A 19,203-nucleotide genomic window follows, 5' to 3' on the forward strand; every position below is an offset into this window, starting at 1 on the left:
CTAGAAATATGCCAAACCATAACTGAGAAGCGCACTGGGAGAAGAAAGTATTTAAGAGAATGAAGTGAAATCAGAAGGCTTGTTTTGGTGGGAGTATAGTGGGTATCAGTGGAGGCAAAGTCCCAGCTTCCTTCTTAGGGCTAAGTTTCACTTTTTGGGTAAATAAATTATAGTGGATAAGTGATGTGTGTTTGGTCACAATTTGTGGAGATCTAACACTAAGCTGTTAAGACCAAGGAAGCACAAATATATTCTTGTGAGCAAAGTGGATGAGAGCTAAACCACCAGGTTTGGAGGATGTGTGAGCAGGAAAAGGGAGCAATCCCTGAGACTTGTAGGGGTGAGGTTAGAAGTGTTGGATCACTCCAGGCAGCTCGTTGGGGGAAGGGTGGACATCAGCGTTAAAGCATAACATCTGAGAGCCTGAGGACTTACTGCTCTGCAATTAGCAGTGAGGAAGGAATTCTCTGTGGGGAATTAATTACATTAGGGAGTTCCAGCAGACGTAACTCAAAGGAAATTTTCTGTATTTTCTCTAAGAATGGAATTACTGTCTGGCAAAAAAATAAAATCTAGAATTTGGAATGAGCATGCTGGTGACAGGATAAAATCTCAAGCATGATATAAGGCCAGAGTTCAACTACAGTGCTTCAAATCCAGCATAATTACATCTTTTTAGCCCTTTTATAGATGCGTGTTAGCTTTCTAAACAAAGACAATAGTTTAGTTATCTTCTACAGCCAAGACCTAAGTGACCTTTTACCAGCTGGAACATGTGCAGCAGAGCTCTGGTCTCATCTGGTAGCATGCCACATGTACTCCTCCATATGGTTCTTCCTACTGAACAAAGAAATGCTGGGAAGGTATGCTCTGAGGGGTTTTGACTAGTTACGCAAAGTTTCAGATGGGCAATTACACTTGCTATGTTTACAGCACGTGTGCTTTCTCTGTGAGTTTTTTCTCAACTGATAAGTAAACATGGAAGCAAATGACCATTTTATTAATGTGTAATAAACTTGAAATAAAAGAGTTTTCAGAGATCTGTGATATAGGTTTGTAGTTGTACTTTTTATATGGAAGGCTCTTGAGTGTGCTTTGTTATCTTTTCAGCTTTTGTCATGTGGGGAATTTTTTTTACAAAATGGTGGTATGTGCCCTGCGATGTGAAGCAGTCATTTCTGAAAATCTGAGATCTACATGCTAACGAGAAATCGCAGAATATGTTACTGCAAGGGCTATTCAAAGGAGGTATTTGTTATGCAGCCAACAGTGCGGGTCATCACTGCTCCCACATGAATGTTTAGAATGTGGTGAAGATAATAATGAGACATGATCAGGTATTTCTGTTTATTTGGTAAAAATTCAAACACTACAAAAGGCAAGATTTATTTATTTTTTTTTAAATAAAAAGTAGCTGAAATCTGCTGTGGTAACTAGACTGAAGGAAGTCTCCAGAAAACCTAGGGCTTTGGGTTTGCTTCCCAGGATTACTAAATAGTCTCTTTTGAATGAGTTCCAAATAATAAATTAAGCTGTTGAAGCCTACCTGCTTTTGAGGCAGAGCTAGAAATTTCTCAGTTACACTGATCTAAAAATCACAGATTTATACAGCTTCACCTTAAATATTTATCAGCCCCAGCAACACTGAGGTTGACAGACTTAGTATAAAACACTGAGGTAAAAGTATTTTAGAAAATAATCAATTTTAAGGTCAATAAAGAAGGTCTAGTACAGTGCCTTGTTCTGATTTACAGGATGTGACTGAGGGCTGCCTCTTGATCCATCCTGAAGAACACATTCTTCTTAGGAAATACTGCAAGTCTGACTTGCTCCATGTAAATTGCCTATTGAAGTTAAAATAATCAACTTTTTTTGTATGCACATGAATTGCTGCAGCAATGAAAACTCTTCTCCAGTTACATTGAAAATAACAAAGAGAAGCCCAACTCAAAAGATTAATCAGGATATGCTGATGTATCAAAAATCATTTTGATATAGCCATTTTGTAAGGAAATAAAGATGTTGGTATTTGAAGCTAACTTAACAAGATATGATTTAGGCGTTTCTTATGTCAGTTAAATGGTGTTTGTTTATTCACAAAATCTTCCATTTATCTCAGCTGTTTGCTACTCCCTTAACACCAGCTTACATTTCCAGTGACATTTTCCAGTTTCCTTTTACAGCTCAACTGCTGCTTGGATAAGGCAGGCAGTACTCACTCAGACTGCATTGCTCCTCCCCTCTTTTGTCATCAGCACATCAGTCTGCTTACGTCTAAGTTTCTAGAAATAGATGAGAAGGTTAAGCAGAAACTCAGTGGTGAAAAAGATACAAAAAGTATACAATTAATATAGCACTATTAAGACATATTGAAGTATATATAATACAAGTACACATGCATATGTATATCTAGAGTGGATACAGTAAATACTACTACTTTGGATGCTGATAGAATCCTGCAATACATGAAGGGAGCTATAATCAGGCATGTATGTGCATTATAATCCTATTTCTGAAGTGCCCCTACTGCCCAATATACACATAGATCCTGCTTAATAATTTCATGACATTTTCTCTCTTCCTGGGAAAGTCCTAGGCATGTATAAGCTATAGAGTGCATTATGAGAACGAATGAAAGAAATAGAAATCCTCTTAATCCCCAAATTGGATTGTGGCACAGATCTTTTTTTTTCATACGAAATCGATTTTCATGGAAAAAAATTCATATATGCAGAGTTCTGAATTGAATGGTCTAATTTAATTGCTGGCACTATCTCAGGGAAATAAATTCATATTCTTAAAAGATCTCCAGTGAACTTTTAAAATAAGAATAATTCAACCGAATTGTTTAAGGACTCTGCTTCTTTAGTTTCTGTGTTTGATAGTTGAATGAAACAGTGAAAGTCTTATGGAAGCAACATTATACTTTTTTCCAATTTTGCCCCCAGGAATTATTCTGTTGCTGATTAAAATGACACCATGGTTTAGGCTCAGCATTTTACTTTAATTTGTTTGCTAGCGGGGCCTATCTTTGTGTCTGTCCACTTGCACTGAGGGAAATTAAATGAGAAAACAAGGTCAGGTACTGCATATGGCATTTACTAGTGCAACAGTGGCAACTGCTGCAAAGTGAATGTTTCAGTCCTTTCCTCAAGGCCTGGGAGCAACGTTGTACTATACCTTTTTCAAGAAGTAAAATGCAAATTTTAATATAAAATCTAAGCCTTTCATCAGCAAAGGCTATTGAAGGCATCTCTGTAATTGCAAATAGAAAATTCAGCAGAGCAGTAACAAATCTATCTTTAGCATTAAATAAGGTGAATAATTGAATCACATATACAGACGCACACAAATATATTTTATACATGAGTCCTTAAGACTTGCACTACTGGCATACACTTGAGTATATGTTTATAATACAGTCATTTGGTTACTTGTATGTTACAGAAGCAGTTTACTTGACACTGAATACATAGGCAGACTTTTGCTTTTGAATTGAGTTATCACAAAATCTAGGATTTGTGCTCAGGCAGTGTGTAACCAGGCTGTAAATCTAAATGGGTCAGGTTGATGTATTCGGAATTCTTTTCATTTGGTTAACCAGTTCAGTTCCGGGGCCATCTTGCAAGGCTGCTACGTAAGGTAATGCTCTTTAACTTAAGGGAGGACGTGATGTTAGCTGAGAAACTGATGCTCTTCCCAGAAGTAGCAGATGTTTGATATCATGGCTTAATTATTCTATTACTCTTCTCCTTTACTGAGTTACTTTGAATTTGAGAAATCTTATTCACTCATCCCATGTTTGAATGAATGAGAGCTGTTGTTCAGTTGGTTGTGTGGCTGTAGCTGCACTGCTGCTCAGCAGGAGATGACCAGTGGGTTAGACAAGGACTGGCGACTCTGAGCCTTCTCCAGAGGCTGGTTTTGTAAGATTTCACAGGCTGTCAACTCATGGTAAAGAGTATCTAGGACTTCAAACAGGTGGGCTTTTCCTTTAAAAAGAAAATTGCAAACATTATTATTTGAACAAAGACAGAAATTTGCACTTTAACTATCATAACTCAAGCCGTCTTCTTTACGGGTACCATTGCAAGTAATTAACAAACAATATCTACATTCTGAGATCAAATGATGAATTCCCATTTCTGTAAAAATGGTCTGTTTTCTTTACTGTTTTTCTTTGCTTCACTCACTGCTTATTGAGTTCTCACATACTTCTATAAAAAATACTACTTTGTATCACAGTAAAAAGTTGCTCATCCAACTATCCACTTACTTAGTCTTGTCAAACACGAAGAAAATGTTTGATTCAAAGACTTAAGAAAGCTGCTTAAGTCACATTAAGTGCACAGTCAGAGAATGGAAAGCAGAAAAGGTGAAGAGCTTATGGCAGTGGTGATGCAGAATGTACAAAGAGCTTCACAAGGCTACTTCACTATTTCACTTGTTTTAGGAAGCTGAACTGTGCTGCAGTTACAGAGGGAGGTAATTTGTTTCAGCAGCATCGTGTGGTGTCAGCATTCCCCTGCAGCACAAGTAGTAGTACCCTCTGGACATGTGTAGTGTGGATTCTACCAGTCTCCTCTCGTGTTTGACAAGACAGTATCTGATCTATAGGTCAGATACAATTTCTCCCTGTGTTGGTGTCTTGGAGCCAATTGCTGCACACTAATAACAAGGCTTTGGAGCAGGAAAACCCAGGATGCTTTGTATGTTGTTCTTCCTAAATCACTGTTATTAATATTCTCCAAAATCAAACCCTCGGGCCACGTCTACTCTTCTGTAATCTTGTCTTTGACTACTGTCTCCCTGTTAAAAGCCCCTACAAACCATGTTCTTAGGCTTGGTACAGAATGTTCCTTTTTTGAATGAAAGTACAAATGCTCTGCTAATAGGAACAAAATAATCAAGTGTAAACCTCTGGGCTGTGATCCCTGTACAGCTCCTACAAAGGCAGCTCTGGTACGCTGGGCCACTGTCAAGGGAGATGAGTTTAATTTTCATAAGGGGAACATGAAAGATTATTAGAGGAGTTCAAGGTTGAAGCACTTGCTTTACAAAAATTTTTTTTTTATCCCTTATTGGTGTTGCAGAACAGGAATATGACATGCACCCAGATATGAACCTGATAAATAGCTGGCTTACATATTCAGTGTCATGTTTTTGAATGAAGTCCTAATGACATTAGTGGAATACTGAACTGTTCCCCTTCTGCCAAATTCCAATTACAATATAGCCAAAAAAAAGCCCTGGATGCTTTTCTGTTTCTGATGTGTGGTAGACTAGAAAGCATCATTGTCTATTGGTAATCTTCCTGTATAGTATTTCTTTCTCCCCACCCTATCCCCCAGCATTTGAAATACTTTTTTCATACTCGTTTCTTCATTATCTAGTGCTTTTCCCAAAAGGAATATTTTCATGCTTCTTGGTCTTCATGCATGATTTACTTTCTTACCATGTTGGGGGTCATGACAGGATTCCAAAGTGTTCAGCAAGATTTTCCCCAAGGCTCGCTTAGATACGTTCTTTAAAGAAACAAAATAATATGGCACAATTATGTTCTTCACCAGTTTAACTGTATGCAGTAAAATCTATGCACAATGTATTTGCATTTGAAAAATCAAAACAAAATGAAGCTGAATCCTGGTAATGCAAGACCTGGTACTGACTTTATTTTCATGCACTTTAACTTAGATACTGCTCAAACAATAGCAGTTTGTGGAGGGTCCCTGTCCCCTAATATGGCAGTAAAAAGAGAATCTGTAGACATTCAGTGTAAAGTAGTTTTACGAAGCTTGTGCGTAAACAAATCTAGATGGCAAGAAGTGTAAGGAGGGCATGCATGACAAATGTTTGTTGAGGCCTCTGCTAAGCCTGTGTTGGAAAATAGATGGTCAAACTTTGTAGTGTTATCTCAGAAGGAAGCTTCTAAGCCCCATCTGTTCTAAGATTTACAGGGGACTATTTCAGGTGTAGACAAATCAGAAGAGATTGTATATGTCATGTGTTAGGCCTGCTATTACCTTGAGATTGAGATGTAATAATCATTAGCAAAAGTGAGAGGTCTGTAAAAACTACATAGGATTTGGACAGTCTGCTTTAGTAATGGTTTTATATTAGAAATTTGTTGGGATGTTCATAATAATGTGGAAAACAAACTCTTAATTTTGTTAACTAGATGCTAATGCATGCTTTATGGAAAATGGTCTTGCAATTATTTTAATTAGCACTTAGAGCCTCCAGGTCTGTAGGGACAGATTGTTTTTGTTAAAACTTCACAAACTGAAATTAGATGGAAGCTGTTCTGGAGGAAAGATGATGCACCTTCCAGCAGCTCAGCCAACACTGTCACTGCTTACTGAAGTCGGTCTCTGTCTTCTGCATATCTTCCCCAGCGGGGCTGGCACATAGTGAAAAAACAGGTTCACAGAATCAAAAAATAACAGAATCACAGAATCTTAGGGGTTGGAAGGGACCTTTAGGGATCATCCAACCCCACTGCTAAAGCAGGCTCCCTATAGTAGATTGAACAGGAAAGCGTCCAGGCAGGTTTTGAATATCTCCAGAGAAGGAGACTTTTGTGGCGGGCTGGGATTACACAGGATCTCTGCAACACATTGTGAGCTTTTAATAGCCCTGACAGCGTGCTTGCCTTTGGAAAGTCATTGCTTTCTAGTAGATTCTGTTGCAAATAAGATACTTGGAATATGTAATATGCTGGGAAAGCGACACTTAAAACTATAGTTACTGATGAATAAGTTTCCTTTTGCTTGAAGTGTAACACATTAGAGATTTAGGGGATCCTTGGTAAATTCTACTGAGAATGCTGTTAATCATCTTGTTCACTAACAGCATCATTGCCTGTATTTGAGCTATGGAAGCTGGCAGCATGTGGTGGCTTACTTCCAGCAATGATTAGCATTAAGTGCTATTTTCACCAAGACATGGCACATTGGGTGATGGATTGTCTCCTAAGCAGAAATGATTTGCAATAATATAACTGACCAGTGAATGACACGCTGAAGTCTTGACACAAAAGGTTATTAAGCTGGCTGCCACTCTTAATTGCTACTAGTTTAATCCTCCACTGGATTGTTACTGATGCATGTGTCAGACTTCCAATATGAAAGGAGAATTTCCTTGTCAAGTGCTAAAATAAGTTACCACATTATAAGATATTGCACTTGTTCCCTGGAGTCATCAGTGGAACATGAACGTGCTTCCATCAGAGCACAGTACTCATCTGAGGAAGCATTCTCATCTCACACAGATGAGGCAAATCTTTGCTGAAAACTGAGGAGAATTCTGACTCATTATCAAAGAAATGAGCTCCCAGCAGTACAGTATGGCTCCCAGCATACCCCATGTCCTGCAGATTATCCAGTTTGCCTGTCTTTTGGCTGGCCATTATCGGTCCCCAAATAAGAAACTGAGATTTGTTTTCTAAAGGCCTACCACACTGGCTATGTACTTCTGGGATATCCTTGTATCCGCCTTTATAAATCCATCTTTGGATTATTAATTAGATAAGAAACTTCTCACAGAAAGATATGATATTGGTATATGAGAAAGGGTATTATTGCTTTAATAGTGAATCAGTGCTACTGCAGGATGCAGTTAAAAAAAAAAAAGAAGGCTCCCAGCTTTTTTTTTTTTTTTTTTTTTTTTTTTTTTAAATTTTGCTACAGACTTCCTAAACTGCTCGGGAGAAGCCAGACTCTTATCCACCTATAGAACACTGACCTCAGGTTCAGGCTGAGGCTTTGGCCTCTGTGGGTGCTGGGACCCTGTGCGTTGTGAAGGCAGGCTCCCTCCGATCAGCTGCTGTGGCAAGGCCGAAGCTGCTGCTGTGCGCAGGTGCAGTACAGCAGGTGGTGCCTGAGGCTGAGCACAGTGTGCTGGTGCTCCTGCACAGGCTCTCATGGGCTGTGCACTTCCTAGTTTTCTACAACTTGTGACTTGAGACTGATACATAAAAAGTTTCCTGTACTTATCTTACTGAAATAAGAGATGAGGGTGTCTTAGCCAAATTCCAGCCTGGAAGGCCACTGTCTGCTTACCTAAGTACTTGACAAATGTTTTCACTTCCTTCACCATAATGTCATATAATGCACTGAAGGGGATTGTGCTGTTGCTGCATTTTACCACATCTCTGTGTAGTCCATGCCGATCATGTAATTTCAAAGGGAGATTCTCATTGTTTCCTCTAAATAACGAGAACTTAAAGACCTAGATCCAAGGAGACCTCTTGGGCTCTTTGGGAAGGTCATCCTGAGGAGTTGAAAAGTTTTCAGAAATCACTGGGCAGTTCCAAGGGCAAATGCATGTAAAAATATTTCTTGGTGTAAAGGATTTTGTGCTGAACGGAATGAATGAGCATTATTTTTCGGTTTGAAAAGAATACTATCAGAAACAGGTTTAGGTTACTGGACTACTTTTTTGCCATACCAAGTCTCGCAGCTGTTGAAGAAGCTGTAAAACATCCATGAGCTTTTCTTCCACCAGCGACAGCCTAACTCTCTCAGTCTCCAACATCTGTAGCTCCATCTTCAGCATTTCGGTTTCCTCCACCTTTTGCTGCAGTTCAGTTAGCAATGGGCCTTTCATCTGGATAATGACACAGGAAATTAAAAGCACTGGAGCTTTTAACTTTCTTGCCTAACAATGGCAAAGCTAAGTTTTCCTCTTTATCTGATAAATGTCAGTTCACTCCAGAAGATGATCTTGAAAAGTACATTTCTTTAATGTACTATATAAAAAATCAATAGTTGCTAGGAAATGCATGCTTCGCACCTGCACATAATGGCAGTTCATTCAAGACTGGATGCTAGCAGACTATTCAGAAATTTTAAGTACTGGCATTCCTACCTCAGCTTTCTGACCCTTTGCATTCCTATAGTCCTCTATAAAACAGAACTGATTTGTATGCCCTCACCAGTATGGTCGTGTTTTGGTCTTGCAGCTCCTACAAGTCAGTTATCTCTTTACTCACTGAAAGAAGAACGTAATTAGCCAATTTCTTCTTTTTGCCTTAAGGAAAAAAAAAGTCCAACAGAATGATTTCTAAGATTCTCGTTCTGCAAAACACTGGCATGCTTTGCAGCTAAGCACACAAAGGCCCAGATTCAGCAAGACTTTAGAATGCTCTACAGAAATTCTAGGCAGGAGTGGTCTTCTTTGACCTGGACCTTCCAAAGCTGAACCAACCTGCTGGTTTTCTCAAACCTACCTGTGAAAAAATGTTAAGGATTTGAACATTGCTTTTCAGTGCAGAACTTAAGTGACTAATACCGTACTAGAAAGCCACCACACCTTTTGACAAAGTAAATATCTTTGCTTGCCACAGACCCATGCCTGTTGCAGATGCATGGCTAACTTGGTAAATTGAGCCTGGAAAGCATCCTCTGGAAAGTATGTCACATATATGTCAATTTTGGACTTTTGAGAGCACTGACAGATTTCAGTTTTATTTATGAACTTCATTTCCCATTCATTGCTGTGCCCAGCATTCTGAAATGACGAGTTAATGAAATTTCTTGTTGCAAATACAATCTAAATCTGTTTATTAACATTACACTGAAAACCAAAATCATGTGGGGTAAATGGCAAATTTGCTGGCATTTGTTTGTCTTCTTTTATCTTTATTGCAGTTTTAGGGAGTATTTACAGAGAGAACTGAACTAGAATAACTGCAAGCCTTAGTATATGCAGTATTTAATAGATTTTATTTGTGGAAATTTGTATACTAATGGATTTTTAAAAAATAGGAAAGAATTTCAGTTCCCTAACACACAAATATCATCAGAGTGAAAAAATAAATGTATCCCTGATTCACAATGAGCCTTCTAGAAGGTTGTACTAGTTCTGACAGTGCTAAATGTTGGCTGTTAGTTGTCACTGCTCCATCAGATGGAAATTTCCCTGTTACATTAACTCTCCATGTGCTTTACTTCGTGAGGCTTTCCAGGTCCTCTGAACTATACAGCTCAGAACAGCTACAGAAGCTTGAATCATTTAAATCTGGTCCATCTGCCAAACAGTGATTTAAGCATCACTGTCTGAACACCCTTTTTAGATGAAGAAACTAACATTTTCCTGTATGTTGAGCCAACTTTGTTACCCCCAGTGTGGCAGCAGTCTGACTGAGACATAACAAATGCTCTAGAGGCTGTGTAAGGTTTTCAGGGAATTAAACAGAAGGTTTCCTTTATTACATTGCAGGATGCCTCTGCACCTGCCACAGAAGTTCACTAAACACAGGAAGTAGTTATATTCCCCTGGAGAGCAGGAACAGTCATACGAAGTTACACAAAAGGAAAAAAAATGTCATTATTTTTATGCATAAAGTAGACTTTCCAAAAATTCACAGCTGTTTCATCCCCTGGTTTTACAGTGTTAGATGGGATCAATTATTAATCAGTGTTTGAGAGCGTTGCTTTTCACTTGCCTGCTGAGTTTGTTACTTGTAAGCTTTGCTGTTATTTGTCTCATCTTTTAGCATCGAGCAAGTCCAAACAAGTACATAGAGCAATGTATACAGTAGTTTTTTCAAGTCAGAGAAAGCATTTTAGTGGTTTGTTTATTCAACCAATATATTTATTTACAAGTCAGATGTGAGAGAGCATTTCTCAATCTTCCAGTTCATTTTGTGCCGATTACAAGAACAGTAAGCTTTTGGAAAGAAATTACTTATTACTTGTCTGTCTGTATTGCAGCAACAAAAAATACCAAAAGCTGTACATGAGATGCATGTAAGTAAAAGTAATAAGAATAAATTTCTACCAGGCTCAAAATGATTAATCTTTCTGATTTTAAATTCACATCACCATGAGTTGGCTATCTGTCTTATTTTGTTCCACAGAAAGATTGATAGTATTTAAATCTGTGTCTTTCAATGGCTGCCATTTGCAGTATTTAAAAAGTAACATCACACAGGACAACCAGCATACTGCACTGAGGATTTTAACTACTGTGGTTATAACCCCTGCTGAAGCAAAGGTGAGCATGCTGCTAAACCTGAGAACTTTTTTTTTTTTTTAATTTACAAACGTGCTAGTTTTGTCTCAGAACTGGCCAAACTAAGTTAGATGATTTTAAGGATTGAAAAACAGTGAACGTCTGCATCTCAGTCAGCTGGAGGGATCTCTTGAGGAGTTGCTGTGCTCCCACAGGAGTAGGAGGACATGAAGCGTGCATCATCCAGAGCTGAGGGGCCACTGACAGCTGCTGACTGTAACCCTATTGTTAGCATGCTGCTCTTTGGGCTGCAGTAGTACCAGTCCCAAACACAGTATCAGTGAACATCTTAGGCCAGTTCAGTAAAGGATGGCATTTGAAGAGCTTGGGTTTGACTGCAGCTGGTGCATGTTTCACCCTCCAAAGAAATGGGAGGTTCAGGTTGGAGCCATGCTGGAAATGCACGTGTCACAGGGAAGCATGGCATAGTTTTGCAGATGAACAGCACAGAGAGGAACACCAGCAACAGAAAGCAGAATGGCTAGAACAAAATGTAAATGCATATGGATACAGGTGTAGCCACTTAAAGACACATAAACAACTGCTTCCCCATACGCTTGGCACCTGTTACCTCCTCCATATTGGATTCCAGTTTCTTCACTTGGTGTCCCTTAAGCTCCAGCTGCTCAGTGAGCTGGCTGATTTGCTCCTCTAGCTCCACAGTGGCTTCGTAGCTGTCAGCATTGCTGGTCTCCAAGTAAGACATGAGCTTTTTCCATTTTTTTTCATCACATCTATGTGTATATATGAAGAAAAAAGTGAGTGAAAACTCATGGTGAAGATCTGTGTTTGTAAAAAAAAAAAATGAAAAAACAAAAACACAAAAAAAAACAAAACCAACCTTCCCACAAAACTTTTGGCAGAGCAGGTAATGAGTAGGTCCCAGCTGATGCTGATTAGGATTAGGTGGGTGCATTTAAGTCATTGTTTCCCCTGTGCTGCACATGGGCCTGCTGATTTTGGTTCTACAGGATTACTGCCTCTTACTGAAGCCATAGTGCCCACAGATCATGAGGTAATATTCTCAAAGGGCTGAGGTAAAACAAATCTCAGAAACATACCCACTGCTGCAGCAAGGGAGCTTGGCCAGTATTTCCTTTACGTGGGTCGCCTGGGGTTGCTGGTCTCCTGCCCACTTCTCCTCCTCTTCATCAGAGGCCGCCTGGCCCTCCACTGCCCGGAACAGCTGCTCATCTGCTGAGAAACCAACAGCTGCTCAGCTACAAACAACCCCAATGTACCACAGCTGTGACAACTTCAACTGGTGCCACAGAGGTTTAAAATGCCTGGGTAAGACACAGCACGGGGTCTTCCATCAGCTGTGGAAAGAGGCTTAAAGCTAGGGTAATGGTGCCTCGGTAAAGATTATCATTTTAAGAACATTGAATATTTCAGTACTCTCTTGCAGGTAACCTACAGCTGTTCTCTTCGCTTTCATTTAAGTATATGTGAGAAGGGACAATATATTATTAAAAGAGCACAATTACCTTTCACATATGAGCTTGAATATATGATCTTCAGCAGGAATAAAACTGTTGTACTTGTTAGTATTGTTTTTTTTTTTTTTTTTCACCATCCAAATGCATGTTTTGAGTGTAGGAGTTCGAATTAACTGTTCTCTGATTTGTTGTCTTACTGTGTTTTGTAGGGACGCTGACTTACATATGTAACTATAACATTTGATCTGTAGGCATCAAGCTTAGGTGTATCTGTTTCACATAAATCTAATGCCTCCTCATGTACCGAATTTATTATTGATGACGTGTCCGTAACATATATGAGTACATATCCACTGCTAGAGAAATACTTCAATATTTTTTAAGCTGCATCTTAGAAAAGCTATAGTATTTATCTCTTATTTCTACCCCAAGAAGATATTTGCTCGACCTTGGCTGTTACGATGCCTGCAGCTTACTGGGAGCCATCTGACGCAGTCAGTGCCTGAAAAGCAGACATTAGGACTGCATAAGCAAGGTTCACTTGGCTCGTACATTCAACGTTATTTTCAATTTCAAAGTTATTTGCCTTAATCATTGCCAGTTGGTTAAATAGTTCCAATAATCTTCACGTAGTAACGGCCCTGCTGCTGGCAGCAGCCCCTCCGGGGGGCAGCCGCGCTCCGCCACCGAGCCCGGCAGCGTGCGGCCTGCGGGCTCCGCGCAGCGCTGCCAGCCGAGGGCAGGCGGCCCCTGCCGCGCCGTCAGCGCTCAGCACGTGCTAGTTAATGCCGTTTCGATTCCGGTCGCGTCCAATGTACCTAATTTATAGGTTAACGAGTTCAATAAATTACTGGCTGAACGCGAACAAGCCTTAGCTCCGTGCAGTATTGCTCTTTAATTAGAAAATGCATTTCTGTGCATCTTTATTGCTATCCTAACGCTGTAAAAACTAAGTTATAGAAGTACATGGCAGTACTTTTTTTCTGTGAGGCCGTCCATTGCTGAAACAAGAAGACTTTATAACCTCAAGCTGTGATACATTACTGGGGAACTTATTTCCTATGATTTTTTTTTTTTCTTCCATAGGCATCTGAATGGATAACGATCAGAGTCCACAAATACGGCAGCCACAAGAACTGATCCTGCACAGCACGATGGAGTCACTGCACAGCTTCACACTGGTATGTGTAATCCACTGCATCATTGTTGTGCCTGGTATAGCTGACACTCAAGTTAGATTTTTAAAAACAGACAACAGGCGTATGAATCTCAAGGTATCCTCACCCTTATGTACCTTAAGACATTCCTAATACTTTTTCTTTCCTACGTGATAATTTCCTCTGCTCTGTTTGAAAACGCATGTAGAAAAGGCTATCTTTGACATCCCTCGTGTAGGTTATGATTAGCAAGTTTGGAAACCAGAGAGAAAAGCCAAACTTCTTAAGTATCCCTCTTGATGTAAAGGCAGTATTTTAATAAAATTCTTCTATCAATAGAATCATGGAGCACTTCATTATTATGATGCTTAGGCAATAATCTGTAACTTAGCTAGTGCAGAGAAATTTACACAATTCCATTGATCCAAGTGCTCTTCTGCTATAAGAAATTAATATTTGCTAAAGTGAAACTAAAGATTTTTGAAAATAAACTTGTATCTAGATTTATATATCTAGTGTATCTGGGTTTATCTGAGATGTCCAGACTTTTTTTTTTTTAATTTGATCAACTTTACAGTTTTGCTCTGACTTATTTTTTCTTTTCTAATTTGTTTGAGAAACTTTTGCTAGAAAGCTCTTTGAACTTGAACTGTGACATATATCAGACACGAAATCTGTCTTTGAGCTGGCCTGATTTAATAAAATATTGGTGAAAGCAGGTTAATTTTATAAGCGTAGCCAAATGGAGAACGTGCTGTGATGCTAATTATGTTTACATTCAGTATTTTCTGTATTCCTGAGCAGCCACTTGCCAACTCCATCACATACACAAAATCTAATTTTATGTATTACGCGTAGATCCCTTAGTCTGCAGTGAAGACATGTTATTACTTGCAGTTGATCTCAGGTAACTGTTTTTGTCATCTTTGAATGAGGTGTGTCAAAAATCACTGATGGTAAGCTGCATTTACTTTGCAGTTGCTGTCTACCTGGCACTGAGCAGAGAGGTTGGGAGGAGGAGATGTTTGGCTTTGTCATAAATATCTCATGATTACAGCAGTTAAATGATCCACCAGAAGTTGTTATCTCTTTGAAAGCCCTAGTACCACTAAATCCTAGTCTAGGTCACTTTTAGCAAGAGCCAGTCTAGGCCAGCTTGAGGATCTTAGAAGACTTTCAAAGAATGCTTCACACGGTCCCATGAGGAATCTCAAGTGAGTGATGCTATGACAGGGGTTAGGGCTGCGTGTGCTAAGCAAGTTGGATCTTTTCAGAGCTGCTGAAGCAGTCTGAACGTTTCCAGATATTGTGACTATACAGAATATCAACTGCAAATGGTTTTCTTGTAAATAATTTTAGCTGATGTTCTGAGGTTTTTATTGTTGAATTAAATAAATAAAAATTTCATACTTTTAAGAAAGGAAGAGGGTTTTGGTACGGTGAATCGTATGAGGGAAGAACAGTTGCATTAAATCGTAACTCTAAGTGACACGTTCAGTCTTGCATGAAGCAAAACTATGTGGGGAGGGAGAAGTAGAAAGCTGTGGTTACCTTTTATTTAGATCTAGGATTTCAAGCTATACTGAGATTTATCTGTGGCCTTGGTGGATTAATATCTAATTCGTTTTCTGCTGAGAATCTTAAAAACTGGTGAGGGAATAGTTGAGTACTGGGCTTGATACCGTTTTCAGAAATCCCAGCTCTGCCAGTGGGAGATCTTCGATCTTGTTGCACAACAGAGAAGCAGCATCTTCCATCTGACAAAGCTGCTGCATCTTTCTGCTCTGGGCTGCTTGTGGAAGTAAGCTGAAATTTCACAATTTCTGATCTGGAAAAGGAAGACAGAAATAAGGTGGACTTAAAGGAAATTTGGAGAAACCAAGATGAATGTCCACAGTGTGGCACATGAGTGATGAATGAAAAATACTTTCAAGCTTGCTATAAAGGAATAGGGTCGTGATCCTTCAGTGCTTGTGCAATCAAACTGCCAAGGCCTGCATTGAGTCCTTTTTTGCTGTAATCAAGGGAAGGTGGATTTCAACGACTCTTATATTTAGGTAATAAAAACTAAATATTGCTTGTAGCTTTTAGTTCATGTCAAGGACATCTGGAAAATATATATGGAAACAGTCTACTCTGGCTGTAAAATCTCCCTTCTCCACTGTCAGTGATAGAGTGCATGCTTCATTTTTAACATAAGCACGTTTATAGCTAGGGTGGCAAGTCTGGCATCCAGTCACTTAGACTGGTATTTAGGCTTATAAATGTCAGGCTACAGCACTGAACCAAGCCTCAGTTCAGCCTAAGGACCAGTAATAGAAAGCAATCCTGCAGGAACATCATCTTCCTTAATGCTAATATTAAAGGCTTTTTGTGGGTCCCTCGAATCAAACTGCAGGGAACGAGGTGTCACATGGATAGCAGTAATAGGCAGCAGTGTTGCGTTTCACAGGTTCAAATGCTTTATACATACTCAATAATTGGTTTTCATTCTGCCCTTGTGAGGCATTTCAGTACACCTTATATATAAAAATACATAGTTTATGGTCTGCATTCACAAAGGCGTACAAAACTTGTCCCATTCTTTTCAGTGAGACTGAGATTTCTGAGTTATTTGGTTTTCAGGAGCTTTTAACAAGACCATGCAGTTAATTCAACAACAAAGTTAAGATTAGTATGCAATAGTTCTGCCTTCTAATTCTGTGCTGAGTTATAAAGAACAGAAAACATCGTGAAGGTGCCTTCAGGCATCTCAGATCTAAGTTTCCTGAGTACTGGGGATGAAGAGACTGGAAAATCAAAAAGAATGACACGTGAACAGAGCCACACGTGACATTCCTTCATGAAGAAGAATGATTGTTTGGACTGAGGAAGTTATAGTTAGCAAAACAGCACTGAGGCAGTACCTTTAAGGAAATTCAAAGTAGGAGGAATAATCCAGAGTTAATTTACATGTAGTTGAATTTAAAATGTTCTAATGGATACATTGAAAGACAGTATTGCTATCACTATTGTTATTTTAGACAAAATACAATGGCAGTATGCAATACTGGTGACAAAGGAAATGAATCTAGATGATCCTACTTACATCCAAAATAGCAGAAATGCAGTTCATGAAACTGAGACAACTTATAGTACTGAATTTATTTTAGCAGTCTTGCTCTTTTCACTATATATACGTAATTCAATCCCACAAAATGTTAGTGAAATTACAGCTATGAAGGATTTATAAAACCAGATGTTTGTAATAAAAACACTGTTATATCAGGTAAATGGAAAATCAGTCCACACATAAAATTTATATCAAGTATTTTCAGAGGTAGGAATAAGCAACTTTTTGGATATGGAGCTAAATGAACAGAGTAGAGCTAATTACATGGCTGTATACAGTACACATGCATGCTGTGTAATGAAATGTAATATACTTCATATAGAGTACTTTTCTATTGTTTCCTTTTCTACAATTTAGAGAACAGTTTACTTTCAAAACTTAATATCAATATCCTTCCCCATTTACACCACGCAATAGCACCATCACATTATTTTCCCAGTAGGATGCCATAATGTAGTTCACAAATTATCTACATGCAGAAGGCGGCCAAACAAATCCAGATTTACAGTAAATTAAGTTCCCTCTAAACAATTCCTAGGATTAGTTTTGGTTTGATGAATACTGAACATTCCTTGCACTTAACACGTTAAATGTTCATCAGCAAAAACTGAGTTAAAACTCTTGGAAAATTAGTTCTGCTGAAGCGAGTTGTAGAACACAATATTTTTGTGCAAACCTTACAAGTACTTCCTGCCAGTAAGTTCAACTACTGCTCGAAACAAGGCTTGAGATGTAGTAATAGGAAAGCTGATGCCAAGTTAGAGATAAGTAGTGCTGACAGCTTTTGTTTAAAATACCACAGCTGCTGTTGGTTTCTGAAGAACCACACCAGTACTGGATCTCATGCTATCTGTGAGAGCGTACGTGCACTAGGTGAATACAGTCTGGAATCTAACAAAACAAAAAGTCTCTATTTCAAGAATCTTTAGGATAGAAACTTGAGGCAAACTACGTTAGAAAGCATTGCTCCTTTTTCACTCCCTCCAGTAGAGCTGACTGCATGAAAACTAATGATGTGTTTTGTTTATAGTTAATACCATAAACTTAGCAACAATCAGATTTCCTGCAAAGTCAAGGGAAATAGCAGCCTCCAGAATGAAGCCTGGCCAGTCATTTAGCTTTCATAAGTTCAGGGAGTGGAAGGAGGGGGGAAATCATTAAGTAGCCTGCAAATAGCAAATCTGGGAATTCAAAATGGAGGCTCCTGGGATTATCACTGCAGGGTTTTGCTGTGAGTTTAGTTTTTGGTCAGTAAATGTGAAATATAGTAATATTTCCTTGAACAAGGATGTTACACTTCACTTTTCTGAAATATGCTGATTTCCTTTGTTTCTAAAGAAAAATAAGTTGAGGCCTGATAGCCAACAGGAATCACTGATGGTCTTCTGATGGCTGTCTGGTATTTGTGGATTGTTCTTTTAATTTTGAGCTACAGTATAACTTACATCTGTTTGGAGATTTCTGGAGCTAGAAATAGAGATACTGAGATTTCATTGACTATTAACTGTCATGTCAAAGCTGGTTAAAATTTCTAACCCATAAAAGGCTAAGATATTGAAGTACTGCAAAAATCTTTATGTTAAAGTGGGTAAGTGCTGTAATGTTTAATGGGAGATCTGTTGATGGTAATAACGTATTACATCTGGCAGCCTCATTTCAATTTAGCTTGCAGTCCAAAGAACATTGAGAAGTTCTGATTTTTTTTCTTTTTATTTAAAAAGAAAAAAATACATATATTTAAAGCCCTTCCCATAAAATTCAGTGCCTCTGTGAGGACTTACGATACTAGCCTACATCCATTTTGGCCAGTTTCAGAATAGACATAAATAACACCTTTCACCTCTCTGCAGTTCTTATAAGGGAACTTAAAATTAGCTGATGAAATGCAAAGTACAATCTCCGATTTTTTTTCTATAGTAATTCTCCTGAGATGTTGTCATCAGCTGTCTTTAAATGTTGAGAAAGAAAAAGAGAGCCATACAGATGGTGTGTTTGGTCTTGCTGCTCAATGTGTGATGAAAGATGGCCGTATCATTCTTCTCTGGAGATATTCATCTGGGGAGCTAGAAAAATGTGGACTTTGAGCGAGGGTTTTCAGACCCAGGTGCTTCAGAATCAAAATTTAGATCTGGCACAGGCTCTGTCATCTATGCCTTAGTTTCCCCAGCAGAAATACAGCAAAGCTATGATTTTTTATGCCCTAGATAAAACTGCAGCAAAGCTTAAGCCTTGTTTTCTAAAACCAAGCATAGCAAGTGCAACTATTTCAAGAAGTTTGGAAATTGAGCAGATTTTAAATGTGTGTGAAGGAACACATGGCCAGACAAGCTGGAATTCCAGAGCTTTTTTGTGCCAGATAAAGATGAAGAAAACATGGGAGGGCAGTGAGTAAATATGGATGTTTTTAAAAGAAAACAAACAAAATACCCAAGAGATCTTCCATTTGATGAGCTAAAATAAAATGTCAAGGGTCTATTGG

The 19,203-nt window shown here is 38.8% G+C and overlaps 1 protein-coding gene across 1 annotated transcript in view; it reads right to left on the reverse strand.

Annotated features, from left to right (window-relative positions):
* Nucleotides 1,334–19,203, reverse strand: part of EFCC1 (EF-hand and coiled-coil domain containing 1) — a 48,601-nt gene continuing 30,731 nt past the window's right edge. Inside the window, exons 3-8 of the mRNA XM_021409304.1 lie at nucleotides 15,295–15,440; nucleotides 12,078–12,213; nucleotides 11,588–11,750; nucleotides 8,449–8,607; nucleotides 5,456–5,525; nucleotides 1,334–3,992 (exon numbers count right to left, since the gene is read on the reverse strand). Coding sequence (XP_021264979.1) covers nucleotides 3,859–3,992; nucleotides 5,456–5,525; nucleotides 8,449–8,607; nucleotides 11,588–11,750; nucleotides 12,078–12,213; nucleotides 15,295–15,440 — 808 coding nt within the window. The 3' untranslated portion in view covers nucleotides 1,334–3,858. The remainder of the gene's footprint in view (nucleotides 3,993–5,455; nucleotides 5,526–8,448; nucleotides 8,608–11,587; nucleotides 11,751–12,077; nucleotides 12,214–15,294; nucleotides 15,441–19,203) is intronic.

Source organism: Numida meleagris, chromosome 11, assembly GCF_002078875.1.
Source record: "Numida meleagris isolate 19003 breed g44 Domestic line chromosome 11, NumMel1.0, whole genome shotgun sequence".
Lineage (NCBI taxonomy): Eukaryota > Metazoa > Chordata > Aves > Galliformes > Numididae > Numida > Numida meleagris.